General features: G+C 45.8%; 1 protein-coding gene across 4 annotated transcripts; it reads right to left on the bottom strand.

Moving 5' to 3' along the window:
• Positions 1–38: 38 nt before the first annotated feature.
• prmt3 (protein arginine methyltransferase 3) lies at positions 39–27,808 on the bottom strand. Of its 4 annotated transcripts, none has more exons than XM_029144139.2 (16): positions 27,665–27,808; positions 27,273–27,411; positions 26,806–26,888; positions 26,673–26,722; positions 26,490–26,595; positions 26,101–26,236; positions 25,495–25,636; positions 23,936–24,001; positions 22,681–22,802; positions 20,139–20,238; positions 15,139–15,217; positions 11,949–12,136; positions 10,497–10,583; positions 4,857–4,907; positions 4,344–4,431; positions 39–261 (listed from the first exon to the last, which is right to left on the bottom strand). In XM_029144139.2, the coding sequence occupies exons 1-16, from the start codon at positions 27,684–27,686 to the stop codon at positions 152–154; spliced, it is 1,569 nt and encodes a 522-aa protein (XP_028999972.1). In that variant the 5' UTR covers positions 27,687–27,808; the 3' UTR covers positions 39–151. The 4 variants fall into 4 exon arrangements, 2 of the variants coding, with proteins under 2 accessions (XP_028999972.1, XP_055363467.1); XM_055507492.1 differs by lacking the exon at positions 27,665–27,808 and adding an exon at positions 27,629–27,659; XR_005897441.2 differs by having other exon boundaries at positions 200–261; positions 4,344–4,776.

Genomic DNA, 27,808 nt, shown 5'->3' with positions numbered 1-27,808 from the left:
TATGTAATCATGTTAGTTTGCTTAAAAACACACAGAAGAGCAATTTATTTTTTTATTATTAGAAAAACATTTCCATTTCCATCCTGCTTCCACATGTAGTAATATACAAACAGGCCATGAGAACGTGGGTCGTGTGTGTTTGAAGCTGACGCTACTGCAGGCTGTACGTCTGCTTCCGGTCTCTGAGAACCAAGGTGACCAACAGCGAGCGCGGGTCCTTCCTGTTTTTACGCACGGTGATCTTTCCGTGGAGCTCTTCTCCTAAAGGTGAGACAGAGAAGACACAGCGTGGGAGGACGGGTCGCTTTGAACCGGAGAGTCCCTCGTCCCATCATCCCACTGCAATGACAGAAGCTTTGCTCCTTTCCTACTATTTACTCTGATGTCCTGACAACCAAACACACTATTCCACATTTAAATGAAACCTCTACAACGCAGGACCGCTGATGATCGTGTTTATAATAAAAGAGCCATTAATAATGCTCCTAAAGACAGAAATGCCCTGCAGCACTGCAGCGATGCTGAGCTCAGGCTTCTGCAGCCTGAGCATAAACGCAGCAGCACTTATAGAAACCATGACGTGCGTGAAGCTGAATGTATGTTAATGAGCGACGCTGAGCGTGTGCGAGACCTGCACCAGAGCGTTTACGGCACCAGAGATGATCACCGACGATCACGCCTGACGGCTGGAGGTAAATTAATGTGTATCCAGATGATCTCACACACACACACACACACACACACACACACACACACACACACACACACACACACACACGCTGGAGGAGGTGAGAGGAGGACGAGGAGACGAAGTGCTGACCGCGGCACTTTCTCCAGCCAAGCGTCCACCATCACTGCTGTCACGTCTGGCGTTTCCATGCCAACGCCGCTGTCACAGCCTGCTGCTGGCGCCACACTCTGGCCATTCAGCTGCACTGCAGTGAGGCCAGAGGGCTGCAGAGGTTTCACCTTAAGAGCACAAAGTAAAGGCGCAGCCCGACGAAACCAAAAGAAGCGATGCTGTACGCACACTCCATCACCAGTGCAATTAGGTGGATCAGTGGTTGATACTGTGCCTGCATGGCAGCCCAGCTGTAACAGGAAAGGTTACACACACGCACACGCCTGGTTAGTGTTTGTGGCTAAACGCTGATCGTCTCCTTCTGAAGATGGATGCTATGGTTTCTGTTGACTTTGCCGTCCAGTAGTTTCAGCTCCTCCTTATTCGGCTAATCTGGTAAAGGTCTCAGCCTCGTGACGGCAAACCACTGCCTAAGATGTAGCCATCAGTCCCACGGTAGCAGATTAGAGACCAGATACTGTCAAACACCAAGTAGCAGGATGTGAGAACACACTGGAATAGTTCTCTGAATGTTTCCCTTCAATGTCTAGAATGTCCTGTGAAAACAAAAAGCCTGGGCCTCGTGGGCAGCGCCACTCAAACTCAAGCTGGCAAAAGGCAGATAAAGGTCAAAAGAATAATTGCTTGATCTTTTCTAACCTTTTGTTAAAAGTAAACTGAAAAAAAGAGGCTTGGGACCAAAGAAATAACTTTATAAGAACCCGTCTAATTAATCCGTCAAATTCAGGTTGAGGCATTAAAACATACGATAAATCACCGATCAAGGCTCTGTTCAGTCGCACAACTACAGAAGCTCTGATGTAATCAGTCGGATCCGAGTCCCGGAGGACGAGGGCCTCAGCGCCAGCAGCGAGCCGGCCGCCGACGCCGGGAGAACGAGTTAACCATGTGTGGAAATGAGCCGCAAATGGAGCCGGGTGCTTCGCCGCGATGTCGTACATCAACATGCCAGCGCCATTAAATACAAGCGTGCCTCCAGGAACAGCCTGTATCTGCCCGGCACAGCCCCCATCCACCAGATTACAGTGGAAACACACAGAAGTGGTCACTTCAAACCGCCGTCGGTGGCACTTCAGCATTCAGTATCTGCAGATCCCACAAGTCCTTCACAATAAAGCTCAGCATTTTCTAATCGCTCATGAGGGCAGAGATACAGTCACACACATAAAACCTAATTTACGATGGCCCCATATATTTGGACGAGAAGAAGAGAGAGTCAACAACAAGGGTTAGACATAAGTCACTATGTTATTGATTCAGAAGATATGCGTTCCTTTAAATAATAAATCCACTTAAATCAAACAGGACCCTTTAACTTTCTCCAACTTTCAGCCTTCGCCAGCCGTGCAAAGTCAAAAGCAAAAGCCTCTGGATGAATTACAGTCGTGGAGAAGCAGAGTCTTGGCTGATGCCGTTCGACAGCTCAAGGACCTACAGAGGCAATCCACCAGGGAGCGGAACAGGCGGAACAGGTGAGGGCGGGTGAAAGGAGACGTTCTCTGAGGGCAGGAGGCGAGTCACGAACGTGGGCAGAAACTAGCATCGAGCATCCGCTGGAAGTCCTGCAAGGACGCCGGCCACGCCTCACGTAACAGAGGGGCATTCTGGGACTTTTGGGCTCAAAAGTGTGACCTAATTTCTTGGATAAACATTAAGTAGGTAAAAGTGTGAAAGAGGACCCTCCTCTTCAATACTGGAGCTTCACAAACACAGCAGAGCATGACAAATGATTCGCTGTTTAATTTATTATGCTGCCAGCTGGGAGGATTTGCAGGGATGTTTTGTTCCAGCCTGCTGCGTACGCTCCCCTCTTCCGCCGGCACCTCCCACCGAAGCGCAGCCTCGGAGTTAATTACTGCTGCACTCGTACCAACATATCAAATAGGATTCGGTCTCTGTCACAATAAATCACCGCGGACGCAGTCAGTATTAAAACAAACCGCTGGATGTTTACGCCCGGGCCTCGCTGCTGCAGCCGACCGAACGTCCGGGGGGGAGAGGCTGCTGTGGGTGAGCGTCCGGGGGAGAGAGGCCGCCCTGCGTGAGCACGAGGGAGAGTTCTCCGGTCTTCAAGGTGACTTTACCAAGTGGTGTTATGGCCAGAAGCCAGGTTCATGTGGACCTATGCAGGAGCTTGTGAATCTCAGTGTAAAAGGAAAAGTGTGTGTGTGTGTGTGTGTGTGTGTGTGTGTGTGTGTGTGTGTGTGTGTGTGTGTGTGTGTGTGTGTGTGTGTGTGTGTGTGTTGTAAAGCGGAGCAGGCAGCATGAGAATGCCGTTAAAAACTCCATTTCTGGTTTACAGCCCCCGGAAGAGGCCGGGGACTGTGGGAGCGCCCGGGTGGAGCGAGCGCATCAATAACCTGCTAGCACTCGCTCATTTCCTCCTTCCTTAAAGTCCATCGCTTCCTCCTGCTCGCTTCCAGGAGCTGCACACTTGATTTCAGAGTCAAGCTGTCTGCTTGTGCCTAGCGCTAGCGCGCCGTCGTCCTCCGTTTATCTGACACGGCGCAGAACGAAGCGCATGATAACGTTTGCGCCGAGTCAGAGGTCCGGAGGTTTTTATCTGAGCGGCGCTCGGCCGTCGCTACAGGCCGCGGACGAAGGCGCCTCCAACCCTGTGTAGGTCGTTTATTACCGCACGCCACATCTGATATCCGCTCAGCGCCTGGACAGCCTCAACTAAGGCTCATCCATCCCCACATCAACGGACACATCAGCGATTCCCATTATGATAATGCGACGCAAAATGATGTGTCCTGTATGTCCTTATTGGAAGCTTTGAGTCTGAGCGAAAAACGCTGCAGAGCAAAAGAAGCTCAAGAAATAAATGACAAATCTTCCCAGAACGGAAAAGGAGGATAAGTGAGTTGTTTTCATTGCCACGTTGCCAGACAAGATGGGCACAGCTTTTTATTCTGTACATAAATAAAGTTACTATTGATTTTCTAAGTTGCCAGGCTCATTTGTCTGATCCTGATACCATCTCGTATCCACTGGAGCCACAGCAAACAGGCTTTCAGGATTTTAATGACCCGCTGAATTTAAAGTCACCAAACTCAACCTGCTTTGACGCCCACCACGGCAGTCACTCAGCTTGAACCTGCTGTTATTACAACTTGCTTCAGGTATAACTGCAGTTACCAAAAGCTTTAATGTGCTGCTGCCGGTCAGTTACAAAGCGTGGGCCTGTAACGCGTCATTATTCAGGCCTGGGACCAGCTATCAGATGAAGTTTTACATGCTGTCTTTGATGGCTGAATGTGATTTGTTTTGATCCCTCACTGTCTCCGTGGGTGACAGATGACGAGTGTCAACCAGCCTGACTACAGCTCCACCACAGACAGATTACCGGCTGCAGTCTACGTGACAGAAATTAAATGACAGGAAGAGGAAGCTCAAACAAATACAGCACTGTGCCTGATCCAGGCTCATAGGACTGGGAGGATTTGATAGAACTCTACTGTTGGTTGAGGTCACTGACCTGCTGTGACAGAAACAGGCCTCTCCAGCAGGAAGATCGTCTGTTTCCAGTGTGTCTTTGTCACTTGAGGTCCTGTGGAGAACATCACCTGGTGCAAAGAACAGAAGAAAGCGCCTTAAATGTCATAGGTTTGTTTTTATTAATGTCAGGTCCAGTGGAAAATAAAATAATGCTGTGTCTCTAAAACAACCATACAGTTGCAACGCTGCAATAAGCAGCGCTCAAATCTCCACCTGGAGATAACGTTATCTCCAGGTGGAGATTTGAGCGCCGCTTATTTACTGGGCTTTCTTTGATATGCAAGAAATGCAATCAAAAAGCACGTCTTTGTTGCTCACGGAACTTAGCATCAGCTGTTTCGGGCGGCCGCCTCTGCAGGGTAAGTGCTTATATCAGCATTCAGCTAGGACATTCGTCGATTGCCAGCGAACACCTCAGGGAGGAGGAACACGCTAAAGCGTGAACGTAATTGAGTTTCCGTTAAACGCCTCGGCTGTTGCCGCCGCTGCTTACCTTGTTGCTGCAGCCTTTGTCAAAGAAAATGTCAAAGTAGCCGACAATAGCCTGCAATGAAATATGAGGGACATGTTAGAATGTGACAGTACAATAAACCGCTGGATTTGTTTGACTACGCTGCACTTCTGACACGCGGACCTGAGGAAGAGGAATCAGGTGGTTTTAATGAGCCGCTCCGTGTGGAGGAAAGCAGGAAAGCCCACAGGAACCAAAGTTACACGTCCATTTCACTGGCATTAGATTAGTTTAGCTTAGTCTGGTGTCATCCTAGAGGCAATCCTTGCGTTTCCCATGTAGTGTGTGGTCTAGAGAACTGCTTCGGCCTCATGTTGGGCATTATTACGACTCAGCACCTATTTAGGTTTAAGAGTAGGTTGACTCAACACATCCCATGTGCTCCTTCTCACTACTGGAAAAAAAAATTATGACAAAATTGAGAATTTTGCTGACGATAAAATCATTTTCAGCTGGCTACACAATTTAGTGAGAGCGCTGCAGCAGTGAAACAGACAGAATGAATCCTGTGTTTTCCTTCGTCTAATGTTTACAAGGAGAAATAAAACCGAGCGACTGACTAATTTTACTTTTATGTTGTTGAGGCTTTTTTGGGGTCTCATATGTGACTTTGTTTTATAGACTACGTGTGAGTAACGCTAATTAACAGGTAGCAGATTCATTTTGAAATCTGCTGTCTGATGGAAAGGCTTGCAGAGGCATAAACACACTGAGTTAAAACCAATTCATCCATTTAAACAAACAGAGGCTGGCCGTGGTCAGAGTGTCTTCAGGTGACCCCTGGCAGATATGTGAGGGAAAAACCACCCCCCAGGCTCGTTTTCCTCTCCATTCTCCCCCCACTGGAGGAAGAGAGGCACTCCATCAATCTCAGGAGCGCACTTGTAGTGGCAATGATGCAGAACTAATAGCTTTTAATCCTGACACAGCTGACAACTTGGAGGCCAGGTCTGTGAGACAAAGAAGAGCCAAATCAATGCAGGAGGGAAAAGGAGAAAAGCAGTGATGAGAGAAAGAGGGAAACGCAGGAAAGCAGAAGAAGGAAGCCAATAAAGAGGGAGAGTGGCTGCAACCATGAAAGGCTTCGTATTCAAGCAGACTGGGGTTGTAGTAAAAGCTAAGTGTTGTCATAAGGCTCCCAAACTGCACATAATTATAAGTAGGACTCAAATAGAAAACAAGCAGATCAGATTATTACAGTGCTGTCAGAAGCTGTGTCCAACACTCTCCCTGCACAGAAGCTTCAATCAACCTTTATTGACTCAGACAGACGGGGCGGCGTCAGTAGCTTACAGCTCAACCACCGGAAAAGAACCCGAAGTGGATAAAGGAGCATGTCAACGCGATGCAATTATGGCATTTAATGAACGCTAAAGAGAAGCTCGCTGCTGAGGTAATTAGGAAATTAGCCATAATCACTCGTCAGCCAGGGCGGATTCACCTCTGCCACCCATAGAAGCAGGGATCACGGTTGCTGAGGCTCGTCCATGACGGCGCCTGGTGAGCATGATTGATTGTCAGCTGAGTGTTGGGCAACTTCCACACGGCAGAAAACTTAAAAATGGGGCCACAAAGTGAAACTTTCCAAAAAGAAGAGCAGCAAACATCCACTCATACACAAAAGACGGGTTCTGATTAGTAGTAAAGTACATCTGAAACATTCAAACTGAAGTTTCTGAAACTTTCAGTTACTTCCTAAGCCACGAACCTTATTATGTCTGAGGATCAGTAGGTGTGTGCACTAGTGCCACTGGTTTCCTCAGGAACGGATCCCAACATAGGATTACATCACATACTATCGTCGTGCGCCAGGTCAAAGGTTGGGTCAATGTGGGCAATGAACACACACTGCAGTCATGCAGAGTGGCCACAAAAACAACAACAACAACAGCAGAGTGCTCTGCTTATTAAAATAACTCAAGGGTGGCTGGAATGTGGTTAATGTGGCAGCAGAACAAGCAAATGTGCTGTATCACCAATACAATGAGCTCATATGGGCTAAAAAAAACCACAAGGGAGTTTTCCTGCATGCTCATCAGACAAGTCATTTCATCAATTAATGAATGGTTCCATCGTCAATGTAGGCGGTCATCATATCATCAAAATGTAACTTAGACCCACATTTAAAATCTACATTCTATTAATTATGATCATTTAAATAACCCGTGTTAACAGGGTTTACATGAGAATCTTTATAGTCTGATTGGATCAGTCGGTGTGTGCACAGCACAATAGGAAGAAGAGATGCTTAAGAGACACACACAGACACACACACAGACACAGACACACACACAGACACACACACACAGACACACACACACACACACACACACAAAAAACCAGGACAAATCAGAATGAGCGTCTTTCATTTCATCAATGTTTAGCCTTGGGCCCCAGCTCTGTCTGTGATAAGTGATGACAGTGGGCTCCTTGACGGCCCACGGAGGAGGCTTTGTAATACTGCAGCTCTTCAGACCCCATTTTCTGGGAGGAGTGGTGGGAAAATTAATAATTATCATCATGGATAACACCAACAGAGAGCAATTCATCATCGCTCCCCTTTCGCCCGACTGTGTGTCAGTGAGCCGCATGGTCCGGCCAGATACTATTATACAACAGCGTGAGGACACGGAGGGGGAGGTGGGGGAGCAGGAACGGGAGGAGCACTCGGGGGGAGGGAGGAGGGAGAGCCGGGAGGAGAGGGGGCTAATGTGCTTTTGATGGGGTTTATTCAGGCGTGGAGGCTTCAAGCACGACCACCTCCCAGGCGGGTTGGTGTGAACCCCCCCAAACACCTTCTTCCTCCCAGTCCCTCAGCCCAACTGCTCCCAGTCCAGTGGGGTGGAGCATGAACCAGCCTCGGCCACAGCAAAGCTCCCATCAGCGTAACTCCAGATGAACTGTACCAGATGAAACACTATGATTATTCCCTTATGTTCTAAAAAGTCATGAATCGTGGAATCGTGAGTGATGCTCCCCTTTCATTAAATGTTGCTCCCTTGTATCAGCAGCATCGAGCCGTCGTCCCAGCAGCGCAGACAAATGTGTAGCGAAGAGCAAGCCAGTGCATTCTATCACGGAGCTACATGCATTCATTCAGGCCAACTAATATCCATCTCCATGATTGCTGACATTTGTCATAATCCTCTCAGACAGACCTCAGCCTGCTCAAAACACATGCACTTGACTGTGTGAACATTTTTTCTAGGTGAGAAAATTGCCGCCCATTGTTCAAACCTCACATATCTGTTGGCAGCCCTTCATGATGCGTCAGTATCACCGACCGTGCACAGCTCCTAAAAGCAGATTTCAAACCTGACGAACTCTAGCAGAACACGTGTACAACAGTTTAATGTGGTGCATTACCCTTTATGTTAAATGCTGAGGTTTATGAATTATAATGCATGCAAAAAAACAAAAATAAAAACATACTGTGTAATAAACTATAGAACTATAGAAACTGCAGAACAAACTATCCATCAACAGCATCCAGACATTACTGATCTATCTGAATATGTCTGTCACTTGGTGGAACACTCGCTGATACGCTGTTAGCGCTGTTGGTGTAGTTTTCATTAACGATACTTCTGCTTAATGTGATGAAAACCGTCCTTGAAGTTGACAAATGCTGGTGCCGTCATTCCAGAAGGCCGTTTCTCCCTCAATGCAATTTAAATTTGATGGAAAGCAGGTAAAAGATGAATTGCCGAGTCATTTTTCTCTTTAGTGGCACAGTAGCTACATCACCAGCACAGAAACCACGGGATTCACATTAATTACACACACACACACACACACACACACACACACACACACACACACACACACACACACACACACACACACACACACACACACACACACACACACACACACACACACACACACACACACACACACACACACACACACACACACACACACACACACACACAAACTTTAATTCTCCAACGATTCCATGAGGAACCTTTAGCAAATTCTGTCCTGATGCGTTTGTGTTCACGTGTACATACTGTACGCTTTACGGGTCACGGAGCCAGACTGAATGCAAACGCAAGGCACCAAGAATGTAAGGTGTAAAAAGAGAGAGAGGGGGAATTAGAAAGCTGAAGCGAGAGGGTTTGTTTTGTGCATGAGCGCTGCAGACGCAGGGTTGTGCTGTTCATTTAATGCAAGGTTAGGCAGGCTGAGCTGATGAATCGACTGTCGGCGGTGGAACAGAAGCGGGCGTTCCATCACCGGACGGGAGGCGCTGCCGCTCCCCGAGCACTGGTCCAGGAACAGTTTACCCTTCAAAGACCCTGAGCTCCGCTCCCACTGAGAGGCCGACTACAGGTAATTCTGGCGTGACACAAGGCGTACAATCCTGCTCTGCAGAATACCATCACTCTTAATTATGAGAGCCAGAGCAACAAGGATGAAATAAATACGATCGTCTGACTGGGTCATCAATCCCATATATAAGACGCCAACACAGATATAAAGGCTCCTAGATATCAGCACTGGAGCTGATGGTTGGAAGCTCAAAGGGAAGTAGGAAAAAGCTGTTGAACGCTTAAAAAAGGAAACTGAAAAATCGCCCGCGTCCCATATGATCCCATCATCTGTTTTGCTGCCACAAACCTCCAGCAGGAGTAAGTCCAATCATGTTCTATTTCAGAAATAGGAACTGTTTTTTCCTATTACTGGGCAAAGAAGACAGGAAAAATGAGAGGATGTTTACAAACGCCATTAAATCTACTGGCCTGACCCAGGGAGCGCAGGCCAGATAATAACCACCTATTGATTATCCATTAAACCACTACACAAGACAGCGTGGCAGCAGCGCGGCTCAACACCAGGCCGCCGCCACAGACCGATTACTCCTCACACGGCGGCGGAGGCTGCAGGAGGAGGCTGCTCTGACTCCAGGATGGCGCTGGACCAGAGAAATGTGGCTTAGAGACGGGAGCACGTTGAGGAGAACTGGGAGCGGATCTGGGGGGGGGGGGGGGGGGGGGGGGGTTACAGCTTCAAAATAGACTCATAAAACACTCTCCATGCTTGATGCCTGTAGCTGAACCTCAGTGAGGACACACACTCCAACTGAGTCAAAGCTCAGGTCGACTCACACACCAGGTTTCGCACGTCCTGCGATATTTACAAACATGTACAATCACATGCGGGTCGTAATGGGAGTCACTGTGGAATTTTCAAAACCATTTCTCAACAATGAAAGGTTAGAAAAATGAAGACACTTTTCACTTCACTAAAAAATTTCCATTAAACTACAGCACTGAGCCTCAAACACATTTGAATTTCAACAGCTTTATGATGTGATTAAACCAAGACTAACGTACACAAATGATGACAGAACGATCAACGACTGAAGGAGGAATGGAGTGAAAAAGAAGAAAATGATGTCCGTGAGTTGCTGGAAGTGTAAATACTGTAGAGGAAACACGACAACGCGCTGTGGAGGCCTTCATTCCCTGTTCAGCTGGTTTTTACATTTACAGAAAACATTGTCTCATATCTTCAACTGTGTGTGTGTGTGTGTGTGTGTGTGTGTGTGTGTGTGTGTGTGTGTGTGTGTGTGTGTGTGTGTGTGTGTGTGTGTGTGTGTGTGTGTGTGTTACTTACTGTGCACTCTCTAGTGTCCTTTATCTTCAGGCAGACATCTGATGTAAACTCCAGTTCAGAAAGACACACACTGTTACAGTCAATCGTCTGTGAAAAGGCAAACACACGTTTCGAGGACGATCAAAAACACTTGATCGAGTCTGAATGCAGCATGTTCATTAAAGCGAGTCCTTCCACCATCAGCACCAGCACATTTACAGAGTTCATGTGGGAACATATTAGTATCTAAGCAAAGCTGGCCTGGGTCAGGTGCCTGTGTAGGTGGATACAGTCCATCCATTATCTAAACACTCGTTGTCATAGGGCTTGTGGGCGCTGGAGCCTATCCCTGCTGTCACTGGGCTAAAGACAGGGCAACACCCTGGACGTGCGCCAGTCCTCCACAGGTCTCATGTAACAATAACACTATGCAATGACCTCTGGTAGAAGAGGAGCTGTAGACACTGCTCCACTACTGATGGAATAAAGCCGAGCTCAGGCATTACTCCTAAATGTGCATTTGTGCATTAACGTTAACTCTAAGCAAAAAAGCAAATAATCTTAGTCATTGGTTTGAAGTAAACCTGAAAAGGAAAATTACTATCTATTACCAAAAAAATCGTGTTTCACAGAAATGTATAATTCAATGAAAGGGTTCTCAATTTTCCGGAGTAGCAGCCAGCTTTAATGGAATGTTATTGGATCGTATCAACAGGAGGCAATAGATGAGAGTCCATGTAATTTGGCTGGGGGGCTGTCCATTTGTCACTGGAGGGGAGAAACTATTGATTAGTGAATTCAAATTCCATTACATCAAGCTCCCCCCTCATTCATCACATCCACGGACGTGGGGCCGACATGGCAGTTAGCAGACAGGCCGACTGGCGAAGAAAGGCAAAGCGGCATGAGACGAGGAGGAGGCGGCGCGTCCTCACGCAGGAAGCCTCCGGGGAGGAAGCTCTTCCACGCCAGGCTCTGCCCGGGCGTTTGCTTTATCTCTGCGTAATGTGTGTGCTCTCCCATCAGCGCCGTGAAAACCACTCTATCCACGGGGGGCTGAGAGTAATGAAGTTTCCTTGAGAGGAACTTAAACAAGGATTAGACAGATCAATCACCCAGCGCAACAGCATCCACACACACACATACACGTGTACACACACACGTACACACACACACACACACCTCATTCTCTGTCTACACACTGACAGTTTGCATCCTGCAGACTCCGTTTTCCTTGTGCCAAGTGTGCGAGTGTCTGAAGAACTGAAATGATTCCAACTGGATCAACTACTTATTGAGAAGGTTTACTGATCTCAGCATCTGAGTCTAGTTAGTAGTCAATGACTTATTAATACTTTATACCTGTTACTAAGTTATTACTCTACGTATTATTATGCTATTGCCTCATTTTCCCCACATTCACACTATTCTTACTGAGCTGTATCTCATATTGTTACTGAGGTGAGCTGATACCTGTATGACGGTGGGTTCAGAGATGAGGGTGTCTGCCTGTATAGTCTCTACTACAGCCTCCGGCACCACAGCCTTCTTCATGCAGGCCATGTTGAAGCCATACACGTCGTCCCAGAACGCTATGCGGTCCTGGTGCTTCTGTGCGTCTCCCACTGCTGCCAAGCTGATGCTGCAAAGGTCCGGATAGACTGTGGACAGACGAGAGATGAGCAAAGTCAGCCTGGCAGTGATGAGACTGGAAACTGAACGCACACGGCACCGGTGAGTACAGAAGAAAACTTTCACTTGTACCAGAAGGGTATTTAAACCTTCCAATAATTCATTATTAAGACAAAGTCAAGTCAAGCACAGAATGAAGGCCGAATGTCGCTGCATCTCAAATATGCTGATTTATTGTGCTGGACTCCGCTGCCTGGTCAGCTATGAGTGAATCGGGTCAGGGATTCATTTGGCTCAGAACAAAACATCATTAGTCCTAACGAGAGGAAAGTACGGCAACATGACACTTCATATAAACTCATTTTACGCTTTTCAAACTATCCACTAAATACAAACAAAATGCCTTAACATCTTGTGGGTGGAGAGCTTTGCATCAATTTTAAAACACTGCTGTAATGACTGTATCCATCACAGAGAAAACTCATCCTACCTCTGGCTTTACATTAATGTGAGGTTATTGAAAATGAAACAAAGAGCTTCCACATGTAAAAACAGTGCGATTTGGAATTCTTTGGAAGGTTTTAAGGCCTTAATTAAATTAGGTTTTTCTAAAGGAAACTCTGGAACATCTGCCTAAAAGGAGCATGAGCACAGAGAGACTGTTGTCATATGACAGAACCCTAAGTGAAACTTGAATAAACATTACCCTTGCATTAAAACGAGCTGTAATGTTCCTTCATTGTGTTTTCACATCTGAATAGATTCTTCTGTATAGTTAATATCCTTGGTGATTAAGTCAGATGCTTGGAGTCATTGGTGTCGCTAATGTGAAGTAACATTAAGCAACACGAAGGCCAACGGCCTGAACCAGAGCACAGAGAACAACTCTAGATACACGTGAAACCCATGGTCTGAACACGGAGCTGCTGCTCAGTGTTACTGCTGTTACTCTAGTCAGTGACTGGACGTCAAAGGTACCTGAAGGAGCAGGTTGTTAAGCTATAAAAATATATCATCAGTTACCTGTCTTCTATATTTTTTTAATACCATCTAAACCTAGAAACTAAAGTCACCACAAATTTAACATGTTTTTATTCTGACTGTTCATATAAGAAAGGAAAGTTGGATGTGAGACGTGTTTTGACCAAATGACAAATCATCTTATTGGGAGATAGATTATGACGTAGACTAGAAGAGTGAGGAGAGCAGCAACTTTACAACTAGATGTAACAATACTTAAGGTAAATACGGATTCAAAAGAGCAGGTTTTATTCATGTGGCCCGGGTGCGTGCTCATGCTCAGTGTCACATAACCTTGGTGGCACTGGGCCATAAAGTGTGTGAATGGATAGTGACAGGCCAATGATGGGCAACTCATGGCCTTTCATTATTAGCTGAGGCATGCTTCGTGACCCTGTGAGTGTCAATCTACCTAATGACTGTGCGCACACACACACACGCACACACACACGCACGCACACACTCACGCACACACTCACGCACGCGTGCATACAAAACATTGGATTTGTCACTTCATTTTACTCTGATTACTCAACCAAATAGGTTATTATAAGGCCTGTGTGAGAGAAGGGAGAAATGCTGAATGGGCAGAATCGGGACAGGCCTGTCTGAGGAGAAGAAATGGAGACCAAGAGATGAATAGGCGAAGGGGCGGTGTGTGTGAAAGAGAGAGAGAGAGAGAGAAACTAGGGGGCCTGTGGTGTGTGTGTGTGTGTGTGTGTTGGGGAGGGGGGGTTACGCGGCGTCCCCAGATTCATGGCTTTGACATCTGCGTCCTTCTCGACTCACTGCTCACAGCCTGTTTGTCATGCCCCCCCCCTTTTGCTCTCCCCACGTCCCCTATTGGTCAGTGGTAAGAGAGGAAAACACACCGTGGGAGGAGACTTGGGACCAAACAGATCCCTTTTCCTGCCAGGGGCAAGTTTAGGTGTGAAGGGGAGCATGTAGGTTCATGGCCACAAACTCTCGTCTAATGCGGCTGAGACACAACAGCTGACTCAGCACATACACACTAACACACACATCATTTGCTTCATAAATTCTTACATTATTACAGCCTTAGGCATGTTTACCTCTAAACTAAACCCCTCCCATAAAGGAGCCCACACCAGCACTGCCGGGTCTTTAAAGCCTGGCGCCATAAGGAGCGGTGCTGCTGTAGGGTTCCTTCTTTAGCAGGTCTAAATGTGAGCATCCTGCATAGAATCACGTTTCACAGAGAAACACAAAGAAAGGAAAGTTCAATGTCCTCTAACATATAAGGTGCTACTGCCTCGCCACGGAGAGCAGCGTGGTGGAGCAGCGCCTTAACTGGGTTTAGCACAAAGCTGGGATGACAGGACCCGGAAAACTCACACTCATGAATTAACCGAAGAACTGAAATCATCATCATCTGAGAATCCGCTACATGAGTACAGTCGACCACTGCACACCTTTTCAAATAAAACATCTTTATTGCTTTTCTCTGTTCTTTGTGTCTGCTTTGTCCTTTTCCTTTATGGTTAGGTGTCACATAAATTATTATAAGTGAAACTCCAGCACAATAACTGCCCAGCATTATATAAAGTGGCACTCAAAGCCAAGTAAGCAAAGCAAAGCATGAAAGCAGAGACGCCTGACTCGGGTTTCGGAACACTGTCCAGTTAAAGCGCCCTTTGACCCAGAACAGGACTTTCTATATGTCCTCTCTTTAGTAAGAGGCCTGGTTCTGGGGTTAAAGAGCACAGAAGGCACAAAAAGTTTAAAAAGTTATGGTCATACTTTCAGACGTGAGGATGAAAAGCAACAGTAATTACTAGCAATAATTGTACATAAACTCTTTAGGAAATGACTCGGTGTTTCCTAATGAGCTGGCGGGGTAATGTCCTCCTAATGTCCGGCTCCGCCTGGCTGGAGCATTTGCATTCCCACATGCAGCCTCTCCGGGGAAAAGGTCTTAAAATGGCTTGAGTTCACTTTTCCAGAAAGCGTCGCATCCTGAATTGCTCTTGTGTGTTTAGATGTGACCTACCTGAGCCACCCTCAGCCAGGTAGAGGTCTCTGGCATACAGGACCGAGTCCAGCATGGACTCAAACAGCAGGAAGTAACCCTGTGAAGAGAAGAGGTGCTGAAGAGTTAACGGAACCAAAGAACACGTTCATTTATTTGTTGATCCAACTGTGGTCCAACATTAAATTTGTTTACTCAAGTAAACCAAACATCAGGAAAGAATCTTCATTCTTTTTGCTTAAGTAAAGCAGCTTCTCATTGGTGTGAACTCATCAGCACTCAAACCATGAAACACACCTGTACCCGTTTACGTCTATGAGGAAGCCAACATCTGTACTTGCTCTTCAGTTGAGGAAGGGATGAACAGGAAGTTGAGGGCCAGGACAGAGGATAACGCTAATGAGTCTATGAGGGGAGTGTCTGTGTGTGTGAATTACGATGATAAAGAGAAAGATGAGGAAGCGTGAGGAAGAGTGATATAGAGCAGAGCAGTAATTCACTGAGATAAGAACCTTATTATTCAGCTAAAGACGAGACAAACAGCCCGGATTAATAGGTCTAACTCCAGAATCGCCGCCATCTTTGTCACAGGTCTGTTGATAATGACACTGATGAAGCTGATCTAATTGTCAGCGAACAGAAACCCCCTCTTTGTTCAACGACGGGGAGCTGCCGGCGGATCTTTTGCTGACGGCTGAGGTCCGGCTGACGTCCTCAGCGGCAGGCCGGGTCATTTTAGAACCCTCACACAGAGAACACCAGCCTCGTAATTTAGAGCCCAATTTCACGGGAGAGTGCCTCACTTCAAGGAACGGGGATACGAGCGAGCGAGACGCCTGAAAGCAGAGATCAACCTCATTTTTATGGTCAACAATGTCCCAGGATCTCTGTCCCCCGCTGCCGTATGTGCCACAGCGCTTAATTTATACATCTGCAATGTTAATGGCCAAGAGGACGGAACCTTGGACCGCGGCCTCCGCAGCGGCCCAATCAGAAGTTGGTAAAGAAGTATTACACTGCATTAGTTAGTAGTTTGTACAGATTGACAGATAACTGCATCAAAATCTACAGAAAATACAGAATCTACACGATTCTGTATTTTCTAGGTTCTCAACCACCACCAATTTTCACCAGAGTTCTCACAAGGAACTTGATTCCTCTGCTTTGGCTCAAATGCGACATGATCAGCACCAGTTCATCGAGGTTTGGACACAACATCACGTGAACATACTGGCTCTATTCTGAATTCTGTGCCAAAGTCGAGCACGGGCCAAATGTCTCATCACGTGTCACACACCGACTTCGTCAACTGAAGGAAGACGCTGTAAAATCTCGACACCAGAGGCGTCTTCTGGTCGGATCCGTGGTCTCAGCTTCGGCTCGAGGACACAGAGCTCAGCAGGAAGTGGAGCATGTCCAGCGCCGGCCGTCCAGACGAGAGCGGGCGCCGCTCTGCCACAGTCACCGTGCATTTCCATAAAAGAGACTAATGAAAAGCTAATGAGAATGGGCTGGAGCGGCTTATACACATTAAGCAAATTAGCATATAAAACACATTCCTCGGAGCGGCCTGCCCCACACGTACACGTCTACATATGCAACAACAGATACAGACAAAAGAACAGCGGCAAATACGCTTTTACAGCTGTGTTGTGATGGATTTCAGCCGCTTCACTGCATCATCAGCAGCGCACGCACGCACGCACGCACAAATGCTGCGTTTGTTTGTGAACTCCACAAAGAAAACTTTTAAGATTATTGTTTTCTCATCTCTAGTTGCTGGAGGCGAGAGACGAAACATCACAGTCCGCGTGTCCATCAACCCTTGGGAGAAGGTCCGTCATTTATAAAGTACCAGGAGGCCATTTGTTACCAAATCTACATCAGCAGTTTAGACTTTTCCTTCGCCCTCCACTTCCTCTGTCCTTCTGCAGTCAACACACGTATTACTCAATTACTGCAGATGATCATCACTTCCAGTCCCAGGAGGGCCAAGGCAAAATAGAGGAGATGGTGTGTGTGTGTGTGTGTGTGTGCGTGTGTGTGTGTGCGTGTGTGTGCGTGTGTGTGGTAGGAAGGTGTTATGCTTCAGCGACCACTGAAGGCTGTACTTTTACATCTACAAGCCTTTTCTATACTAGTCCGTGGCCAGATTACACCAAATTAGCATAAACATATCCCGCTCATCCTTAATAGATTCTAACGCTTGTTGAGGGAGCGCCGTGCAGCTTCCAATATTAACCTCATTTACATTTAAAGCCACGCGAATGACAGATCGAGGAGAGAGATTGTACTGTAAGTAATTTATAAACATACAGGCTTATGAGAAGAAGTCGCACCGATCAATGGGGACACGGTGTTTCTGGAAGCGATTACCATGACTTTCTTCCTGTAAACATGTCAAATATGCTAATTATTTTAGGATCTGAAACCCAAGGGACCTGGTGAAGCTCAACCACTATGTTACAATTTCTTTTGCTACACTTTAGCTTCAACTTGAACTATAATCACATTAGTATTATACTGTAGTATACAAATATTAGGACACTACTCTTTATAGACATTTGTGCTCAACTTGGCAGCTAACTCTAAATGCCACAGAACAAATGCACAAATAACTAATATCTGTTGTGACGAGAAGCAACAGTGGTTTAAATTCAGAGTCTCAGACAGCAGAATAAAAATAAAAGTGTTTGGCCTGTATGGAAAAAGTTGAAGCTTTGCATTTCCATATCCAGTAGACAATAGAAATCCCAGTTCAGCAGTCTGAAATCATTCTGGACGATGCCTGAAACGGGTTGTCAAACCGAGGAGAGAAATCCAACATTAGTCCGCCCATTATCCAAATCACTTACTGGATTATTTATGGTGGTAAATAAAATTAGCAAGAACTCATTGGTGCCGCTGTTGCTGTGAGTGCACTCGATTGTAGTGTGCTGCATCCTAGTCGGTGTCTATCTGTACGTGTCTGTGTGAGAGACTGACAGCGAGTCAGGCTGTGGGACAGGATGACTGATGAGCACCACACTCCTGCTGGGCAGCTGAAGCTCCCGACGCTGATAATAAGGCTCCCATTCATTTGACTCCGCACCTCTACCGCACACCGTGTGTGTGTGTGTGTGTGTGTGTGTGTGTGTGTGTGTGTGTGTGTGTGTGTGTGAGAGAGACGCTGGTTCATTAGTCGCGCTGCGTTCACCTCAAGGTAAAATATTGCAGAAAGTGAACCGAGCTCTTTGACACTTTGCTTGTTCAGGGCTCCTCTCACATTCGTACCCTGGGTGTGGCTCAATAACAGATGGATGATCTGAAAGCGCTGCTCCAAGGTGAGCTACCAATTACACAACCTGAATAAGTTGGCCTTCGCCTCTGCACACATACTGTTCTCAAAAGACAGATATTATGCAGCTTCAGGATCCACCATTCGCCTGAATACTGCCTCCAGGTATTTGAATGTTTCTCGTAGCTGCTTTATTTAATGCATCCACATTATTTGCACTGTGTTACACACATTTAATCACGGACCTGGTGTCACCACAACTTTGCATTAAAAGCACAACTCTTTGTTTACTCCCCTAATTTGCACTCTGTTTTCATATCAAACTTCCATTCCTCATCTCTCATCAAGCTGCTTGATTACAGCACCATTACGCTGCGAACGTTACCTGAGCTGAAGGACTCCTTTAAAACTTTAAAACGCAGTGTTCAGCTCATCTGCTTACACATTGATATGAATACCCCTGAGCTGTTAAACATCAAGCTAGCAGGTCTGTCACTTGTAATTAATCCAGGAGTGGCGTCTCCTGCCAGCTTTGCCTTCCACCCGTCAGCTTTTCGGCCTCTTATCAGTTTGTTTTGTTGTACTGAGAGAAAGGAGCGATCAATGCTGTGAGTTATGAAATGACACTGGTTCTGCTGAAGGCAGTCTCTCAAACACTGCCATAACAGACAGACACTCATTTGCCCCCTTCACCAACGCCACAGATACACCACATTCATCACACATCCCTGTCCGTTAGCCCCGTAAACACTGTCCATCTGCTCCGTCAAACAACCCTGACAGCCGGACTCCAATTATATAATCCTGTACTTTTTCTTGTCACTCTCTTACATTTCCTGTCCAGTCCATATGTCTAGTTCTGGCTGCTAAACACACCTAAAACTGGATACTGCTTTAGCTTCAGTAATAGAGGGAGCGCTGACACCTGTTGGTTAAGGTAACACACACTCCCCTTTAAACTGAAGTGCTTTTCTACCTGGATATAGGACTGAGCCGTAACATTTGTACTCTGGCCTGAAAGTCCACTTCTGTGGCAGCTGACACAGGAAGATTGGAGGTCCGGTTTCAAAGTTCTGGCCAATCTGAGAGATGTCTGCCAACGCTGCCAGGATGAGAAGTGACTGGAGGATTCTCAGATTTATTAACACCGTGAGCCAGTGCCATCGCAGATTATGCACACTATCCCTCACCGTTCTACTGACACATCAAGCACCGAATTTCAATTTCCCCGGTGAGAGGCTGGGAAGGCTCTGGCTGGCGACCCCTGCTCACGACCCTGGGGCTTGAGGATGGATGGGGGAGGTGGAGGGGGTACAGATATGCGATGCTCATGAATTAAGGATGACTTCAGCTGTGCGCTCAACTTTGGCCGTCCCGCCTGTATCACTGCAGAGCATCTCCCTGATAAATGGGCATCAGGGCGATGAAGCCTGCTGCTCTGGTTAGGAATTCAGAGGCGCTCATGGTCAGGTTCAGCCACGTTTAAGCCAGCTCAATGCTGACAATACGCTCCCAACATCTCCCATGGAAACAAACAATGGTCTTATAGTAAAATGCAGACAAAGACATTGGTAAGAGATAAAAACAAGTGTCACAAGAGTGAGTTCAGGTTATTAGGCAGCTCAGCTGTGATGTTCAGAGAGGACTGAAGTTATTAATGTATGACTGCGAATAATCAGGATACTAATGTGTTTCCTTGATGGAAAGTCTACAGAGCATGAATTAGCACAAAACAGGCACTGACCATCCATTCTGAGATGATGATGTCCACCTTCTCCACCGGGAGTTTGATGTCTTCTATGCGGCCTTTGATGAAAACAATCTTGTCCTCCAGCTGGTTGCTCCTGAAAGAAGAGACAGAATAAGTAGCAGCACCGATGACAAGCAGCTGGTGTTGGGCCTCAACAGACACCTGACAGTAATTTGAAACACTGGTCCTCTTGTTCAGCCTTGTTATGCTGCTACATCTGCTATCTATTATCAATAACTATAAAACATGACTACAGGGTTGACACTGGAGCATCAGGCGATCATTCTCTTTGGGTTTATAACAACTGTTCATGTTCCCCACAACCAGTAAAAATAAAATGCTGCTTTCACGTCTAACTGAAGCCTTAGCGGCTGTGCTTTAAATTAATCAGAGTAACTTGTCAACTAATGTTAGGCACATTATGTATGTGCAGATAAACATCCTAAAATCAATTCCCAAAGTTTTTAAAGTCATTTCCAAACTTGCTGAGATCAGTAAAGCAGCCTGTTCTTTGCTTGTGTATTTGCAGGCTCCCCTGATGTGAGTGAAAACTATGAGTGTGTGCCTGCAGAGGTGTCAGCCTCAGGTAGGAACTGTACGATCAGTGCTGCTGTTTAAATGATCCTTCCTTTCACACCGGCCAGTTTGGGCATCAATCTCCGTGAATATTCCATTATCATGACAGCTAATGTTACCGAGGACAGAACAATTACTCACAGCGACCCAGAGTGCATTTCTGTAGCAGTGATCCTTATCTTGAACTGTCTTCTCCTCTCTCTGCTGCACTGCTGCCGCCACTATCACCTCCTAGCAGAATCTAACACCCCCTCACCCACAGACCCTCATCTCCTCCACCTTTCACAAGAGGGAAACACTGTAATCTCATTATTGGGGTAATTTAGAGGACAATGTCAGGACTCTAGGGAGAGAGGCGGTATCTGTGCTGGTTTGTAGATGTGTGTATGTGTGTGTGTGTGTGTGTGTGTGTGTGTGTGTGTGTGTGTGTGTGTGTGTGTGTGTGGGCGCACACTAGTGCATGTGAACGTGCACACATGTAAATGAGAAGCTTTACTTCATCATAGAGAACCAGACCCGACTAAACACTGCTGCCTTTTGTGTGTGAATTAGGGTTTATTACAAACATTTTTTCCTCTGCTGTGGATACGCGTTGTATATTATATTGCTGTTTTCTATTACAGTGTTTTATATGCATTAGATTTTTTGCAACACAGCAAATATATAAGGACAAACCCGACACACTGGCTTCATTTCACATATTGCCCATTTGCCCATTATTCAAATTTTAAAAAACACTAAGTCGCACATAAAAAGCATTTAGTAGCTAAATTCCTTGTGTAGAAGACACTTGCTTCATTGGGTGCATTTCTGGGAGCTACGAACACAATCCTCTATAAACATGCACAAACTAACAATTTGTCTCTTTACTCAATACAAATCACCATGAATTTGCGCTTTACCCATTTATGTAAAATATTATCTTTTTCTCCACGTTGTTCTTACGTTTCAAAGCATCCGATTGGATAATCCATCAAATCCAGCCACTAAAAAAAAAACTATTTAGACATTCTCCATTAAGGAAGTGACTGTGAAGAAAGAAGTCACACTTTTCATTTAAAATACAGCGATGGAGTGAAGACAGACGATGGATGCGGCTGCCCAACCAACAGGAGCCACTTTAATTACAATCTGATATTAACATTAAGAGGAAGACTTAGACAAACACACAAAAAAATAACTCAGACCCACACAGATCTAAAGGAGCCAAGGACTCAATATACGCCTCTGTAAGTATGCGTGTGTAAACTACTTGTGTGTAAGAGACTTGGAGCAGACATCTTTCTTTAGCTGAATCTTGACTGCTGGCAAACCTGCGACACAGTCTGCATGACAACACACACTCCTACAGAGAGTCAGTGGGCTGTAAAATTAAAACGTCCTTTTCCTTTAGCAGACCCTGTTGTTTCGCTCATACGACACTTTCTTACATAACGGTAATAATAGCGGTCATAATGGGTCTTAACTCAAAAGTGCATTTTAGAGGCGGGGTGTGATGGAGGCAGCCGTGGCAGGTAGGCACGGGGACGGCGCAGGCTCTGGTGGAGGTAAATGGAGAAACAGCAGCTGGAGAACTAGAAGCACAGCCACTGAAAATGGACTGAGGAGTGTATTAAAATGTCCCAGCAGGGAGTCATCTACATGTTTGTGTGTTTGTGTGACTGCAGCTACTGCAGGGAAGAGCAGGTGAGGGGTGAATGAGTCAGAACGCAGGAGTAAATTATGTGCATTACGGGCACAGCACTGACAGCGGCTCTATTGAAGTCACCCAGCTGCAACAAATAAAAGGCTAGTGGAGGTCACACAGGCCTCTCCTGCCCGCTGCTCCGCTCCACATCCTGCAAGGCAAACCTAGCAGCTCTCAAAGGAGCAGCATGCGGAAGCCAGGGGGCGGTGGGCCTTTTCATAGCTCCACATCAGGTTCAACTAAGACAGCGGCAGTGGAGCCTGTGTTCCTCACCTGGCGATGTCCATGGCCTGGTAGATTATTTCTGACTGGTCAACTGCTATAACGCTCTTGGCCCCAGCTCTGGCCGCAAACATGGACAGGATGCCAGTGCCACATCCCACATCCAGCACCACCTAGAGGACATGGGAGCCAATTAGACAAAGGTTCCAACAAATATGAAATATGACGAACTCAGGTGATGCTTTCTTAGACGCGTGGAACCACACTCTAGGAGTCATTAGGAGAAAAGTGCAGTTACAACTAGCCAACTACAACTATTGGTCAATTAACCAATTAACCCAGAAATAATTTAACTACAGGAAGCTTGATCATTTAGTTGTGTAGATAGGTTTAGTTTGTGACCTCTGGCTGCTTCGGCTTCCATGTGCAGGGCAAGTCATCTAAATGAATGGTCCCATACGTTTATCCTTCTGACCCCTCATCAATCCCAGGGTAACTTTTTAGCTCTACACAAGTTTGTTGTTGAGGGAGTTGTTAATCCCATATTTTAGGTTCCCATAGGTTTCATTTAATTGGTTTGTCTTTGTCCCCAGCTGCTGCTAAATCGCTGCAACACAGCTGCAGGGTTAGAACACCCATCTATATGTAGCTCTGGGTTTATCCGTGTCTCTATTTAAGGCTAATTTAACGTCCCTGTGAACATCATGCTGTCTTTATGGGTTCGCGACAGGTCGCCAACACTGCTGACTCAATGCGACACCGCGCTCCCCGCTCCTTTCTCCATCCGTCCACCCCGAGCACAGAACCTGTCTGATCCTCTGGCCGCCACTTTCTGTGGAAGGTGACACTCTCTCTGTCGACTGCATCACTGACAGGAATAATGTACATTCCCATCAACACAACCTGCCTCCCTGCTCTACAGCCTCATCCAAGCACTAACCAGCAGCCATCCATATAATGGATGGTCATGATCCAGGCCACTGCATCCTGTAGCTAAAGGCAATTGAAAACAGAGGGGTGATGTGAGTTGAAAGGCTTCAGTGTGTGCGTGTTGTTATGGTGAGGAGGAAGGGGGGTTGTGTGTCTGTTATCAGCACACTGCAGTCGACATTTGAGGTGCTTATTGAGTCACACTGTTTTAAATCACACACCGTGCCCTTATTAATGTCATTCCTGCAATATGCACATTGCTTTTCTAGGCGTCGCTTCGCTTGCACGTGTCCAAACATGAAGGGACACTGTCACTCTTTTACATTTGGATACGGCGTTCAGCTGATGGATGAGCGGCTCAGTGCGGCGAGCTCACCTTGTCTCTGAACACGTCGGGGTTGTTGTACATGAAGTCACGGTAACTCTCTGTGCGCACTTTGTCCTGTGGAGAAACAATTCAAAATTCAGATAGTCTCACTTGTAGCTGCAGTAAAATAAACCTCTTTATGGGTTCATTTGTTCCTACGAAGAAATAAAAAAAAGGAAAAGGGGGAAATCATTTTGCATGTAGACTGTGGGGGATACGTGAAAAGTTAAGCTAGATACAGCCGGAAGGAAGTACAGTATTTCCCTACTGGAGGTCAGCACTCTCAAATTAATCTGCCAATCAAAGACGCCCAGAAACCAAAGCCCCCCCAGGGAGAAATGACAGGTACACGCCTCAGTGCCAGACAATCAAAATGAAGTGTTATTTAATATTTGGTTTCAACTAATCTAGGAATGTTGGATATAAAAATTAAATACATTGTGTTTATTCAGAACAGTCAAATTCACTTCCATATTAGCATCATTCAATAATAAGGCCACTTTAGAAAATATATATGTATAATCTTTGTGCTTTACTTGTCTAATCCAGTAATTTCTAAAGACGCAGGATATTAATCACATGTATCAATTTAGTTACTGATGTATGTCATGTCACAGTAAATATGGGACCGCCTACACACACACACACACACACACACACACACAAACTGAACAGACTAGTTTAAGCAAGTACTTCAAAACTTTCTATAAGTTTCTTTTCAACTTCTGATATTTAAGATGGATCAGCTTTATCCCATTGGACTCATCATCTTCAAAATGAGACTTCAGCTTCCCATGAGAGTTAACTCCATTTTCATCTCTTTCATGTCCCATTGATTAGTCAAACTCTCAAATTTTAATCAGTGTGATGATATAAGTTACAATTTCATAGAGGACTCATTTTAGAGGGGCCTGACATCTCCCAGAGAACATTACCTCCTGCTCCATCATTCACGCATGCACCCGCCCCAAGTGCGTCATAGGTGATGCACTTCAAAGAGTTGACCACGTTCTACTGCAAAGCCCTGCGCCACGTGTCCCTGGCTCCTCCCGAGGCTCTGACGGAGTTTACAGCCTGACGCAAACTCACGATGCAAAACTTAACAGCGCTTAGCACCAATCAGCACAGCAGGCAGGAACATGTCTAACCACTGCAGTACGTAGAACAGGTAGGGAGGAGACAGAGCTGCCCCCCCCCCCATGTGCGTGCGTGAGCGCGCGTGCACAAACACACACACACACACACACGCAAGCACGCCTCCAACTTGCTGATTTATTCATTGTGTCAAGAGTGTAAAAATTAATTTCCACATATTGAGCATCAGCCTTACAGCGGCAGTGCCGGTCTGAAGTCTCACATGAGGACTCAACATTTATTGCTGATTTGTCACTTTTGAAAAAAATGTCTCTCGGTATCGGCGTGCACATAAAGATAATCACTTTCATTTACGAGCTACATTGGAATCTTTCAGCCAAGACATACGCTGATGAAGCCAGTTTTGCTGCACCTGGGGGAGGTGACAGTAAGGCCGGCCAGTGTGCGTTTGTGTGCATTTGCAAAGCTCAGACCTTCAGCATCTCCTCATGGATGCCAAAATGGCCGTAGGAACTGAAGTAGGCCTCGTCCTCATCCTCTCTCAGCTCCGCCACCGGGCCCAGGTTGCCAGGCGTACAGGTTTCTGAATTCAGTATCAAACTCTGAGTCAAAATCCTGAAAGAATAACGGAAACATGTTAGCAGAACTTCAGAGTACAGAACAAAAGAGGCAAGCACACACAACCTTCATGCAGGACAAAGCAGTAAATGGAGGAGATGGGACACATTCATCTTTCTAACTCTCCTCCAATCCTCCCCAACCTCACTTGCTCTGTAATTTTCCCTTATTGCCCTCCTTCCTAACCCCCTCCCTGCTTTAACCTCCATGCTGCAGTGGAATTTTCCCTTCCCTTTTTTTTTTATCTTTCCCCTTCCTCTAAACTTCTTCCACAAAGTACGCTAGATGTGGTTCTGCAATAACGGGCTCACTGTGCCCCTCTGCTGGACAAAGTTAAGAAACACATAAGCAAAACACTACTACAAGAAGAACAGAAAAGGAAAATACAAGTACAATGGGATCAACATCATCAAAATCATAAGCATTTACAAAAGAGCATGAAATAAAAAAACAAAACAGACTGTAGTTTATGCAGGTCTTCTGTAGCTCTGGCCAGAGCCTCCTCTGCCCGACGGACTCTCTCCTCAGTAGGATGTGCCCTCTGCAGCAATGCATCATGGGACTCAGACCCCTCGCTGCCACAAAGTTCCTCGGGATCTGCCATAAACAGAGGAAAGACATAAAGTAATGATAAATAAATATAGTGGGCTAACACAAAATATAATAATCTAAAATATAAGGTAAGAGAAATTAGACTCCGCTTTTCTTTTCAGCACAACTTCAAAAATCCGTATCAGGACATTGACATTCAATTCTAAAAACATAGCTAACAGGATATATAGGATGTTTGAATGTTAATCAAACTGCCATCAGTTCTTCAATAAGTTAAGAACTCTGTAATTTACTGTACCTGCTTGCAGCAGGGGGTCATCCTGTATTACTGGCCGCAGAAACTCTTCACTTTCCCAGGGCAACGGAGCATCTGGCAGCACCGTTAGACAGGACGGATCACATTTCTACAAACACATGTGTGTAACTTCACTTTGAAGATCTTGTATACCAGCTACCGAACAAAACAAAAGAATGTGCTTACCGATGAACGTATGAAGTTGATCATCTTTATGTAACCATAGTCGTCTAAATCTAAGAGTAAACAAACGATGAGTTGGTTCAACCTATAAAACCATCTTCGACTCGTGTTGCTCAGAACCTCATTGTCCACCTACGATGTTTTCTGATCACATCTACAAGGTTGACCTGGTGCTCAGCTGTGCAGTGCTGCAGGACAGCAGCTACAGAGCTCATCGAGCTGGAAGGAGAGTTAGAAAGTCTGTTTACATACAGAGTCTGAAATATAGAATAACAGGATTGACTTTGTTTTGAGTATTCACAGGAAACATCTGGGTATCTTTAATGAAAACTACTTTCTACCCATTAAAATAACGCAATTCCAAAATTAGACATAATAAGATTCAACTAATAAAAGTAGTGAGCACTTTATCTTATATTAAAGTAAATACTTGAATAAACTGCCTTAAATTAGCGGTGTCCAACTTTTGCACATCACACAATAACCTTGAGTATTATTAAGTGATGAAACAAAAGTGTGTCAACATAAGGATGAAAAAGCGCATTAGTGAAAAGTTGTTTTAAAAAAATATTTATTCGTTCATTGTACTTTTAGGGTTCTCACCTGTCACAGAAAAGACAGGTAACTGTCTGACTGTCCTCCTCCATCCACTGCCACTGCTCCTCATCATCGACCACGTCATCATCATCTTCAGAAAGCTCAGGCATCACTTCAGCAGCTCCGCCGTCCGTCGAAGAAAGCCCTTATTACAGCCACAAGGTTACAGTTACTTAGCAAGTTTTACACTAAAGCAACTATTATCCTTAAAATCCTATAAATGATAAATCCGGGTTTCCGTTACAACCGCTTAGCTTTGCCGAAGGCTGCTCACGAAGCTAGAAACGCCAGAAAGTACATGATAAATAACTACATACACAAAAGGCAAAAAGACAGACAATACGAGTGATTAACGTTCTAACATTTGCGGGATAACGTTTGCGTTTTACAAAACTCACGTGGGTCTGTGTACTGTGCCATGTTTTCGCCTCACTTTCAATTAACTTCCGGGTGACGTTGTGTGACGCAAGAAGGGCCGGGCCACGCGCGGACCGGCACCTCCGCGTGCGCGCCACAAGATGCCGCCACACTTCTTCGACGCC

The sequence above is a fragment of the Betta splendens genome, chromosome 3 (assembly GCF_900634795.4).
Source record: "Betta splendens chromosome 3, fBetSpl5.4, whole genome shotgun sequence".
NCBI classification, from domain to species: domain Eukaryota; kingdom Metazoa; phylum Chordata; class Actinopteri; order Anabantiformes; family Osphronemidae; genus Betta; species Betta splendens.
Note: the sequence above shows the minus strand (reverse complement) of the source record. Positions and strands in the feature narration are given on the sequence as shown.

Bases quoted from the DNA above. Each gene is read 5' to 3' on its own strand.
- prmt3 (XM_029144139.2), bottom strand. From the start codon at position 27,686: ATGGCACAGTACACAGACCCAC. The intron at 26,723-26,805 runs GTAGGTGGACAA...GTTTACTCTTAG, and splicing joins AGATGTGATCAGAAAACATC to ATTTAGACGACTATGGTTAC. The intron at 4,432-4,856 runs GTAAGCAGCGGC...TCTTTGCACCAG, and splicing joins ACAAAGGCTGCAGCAACAAG to GTGATGTTCTCCACAGGACC.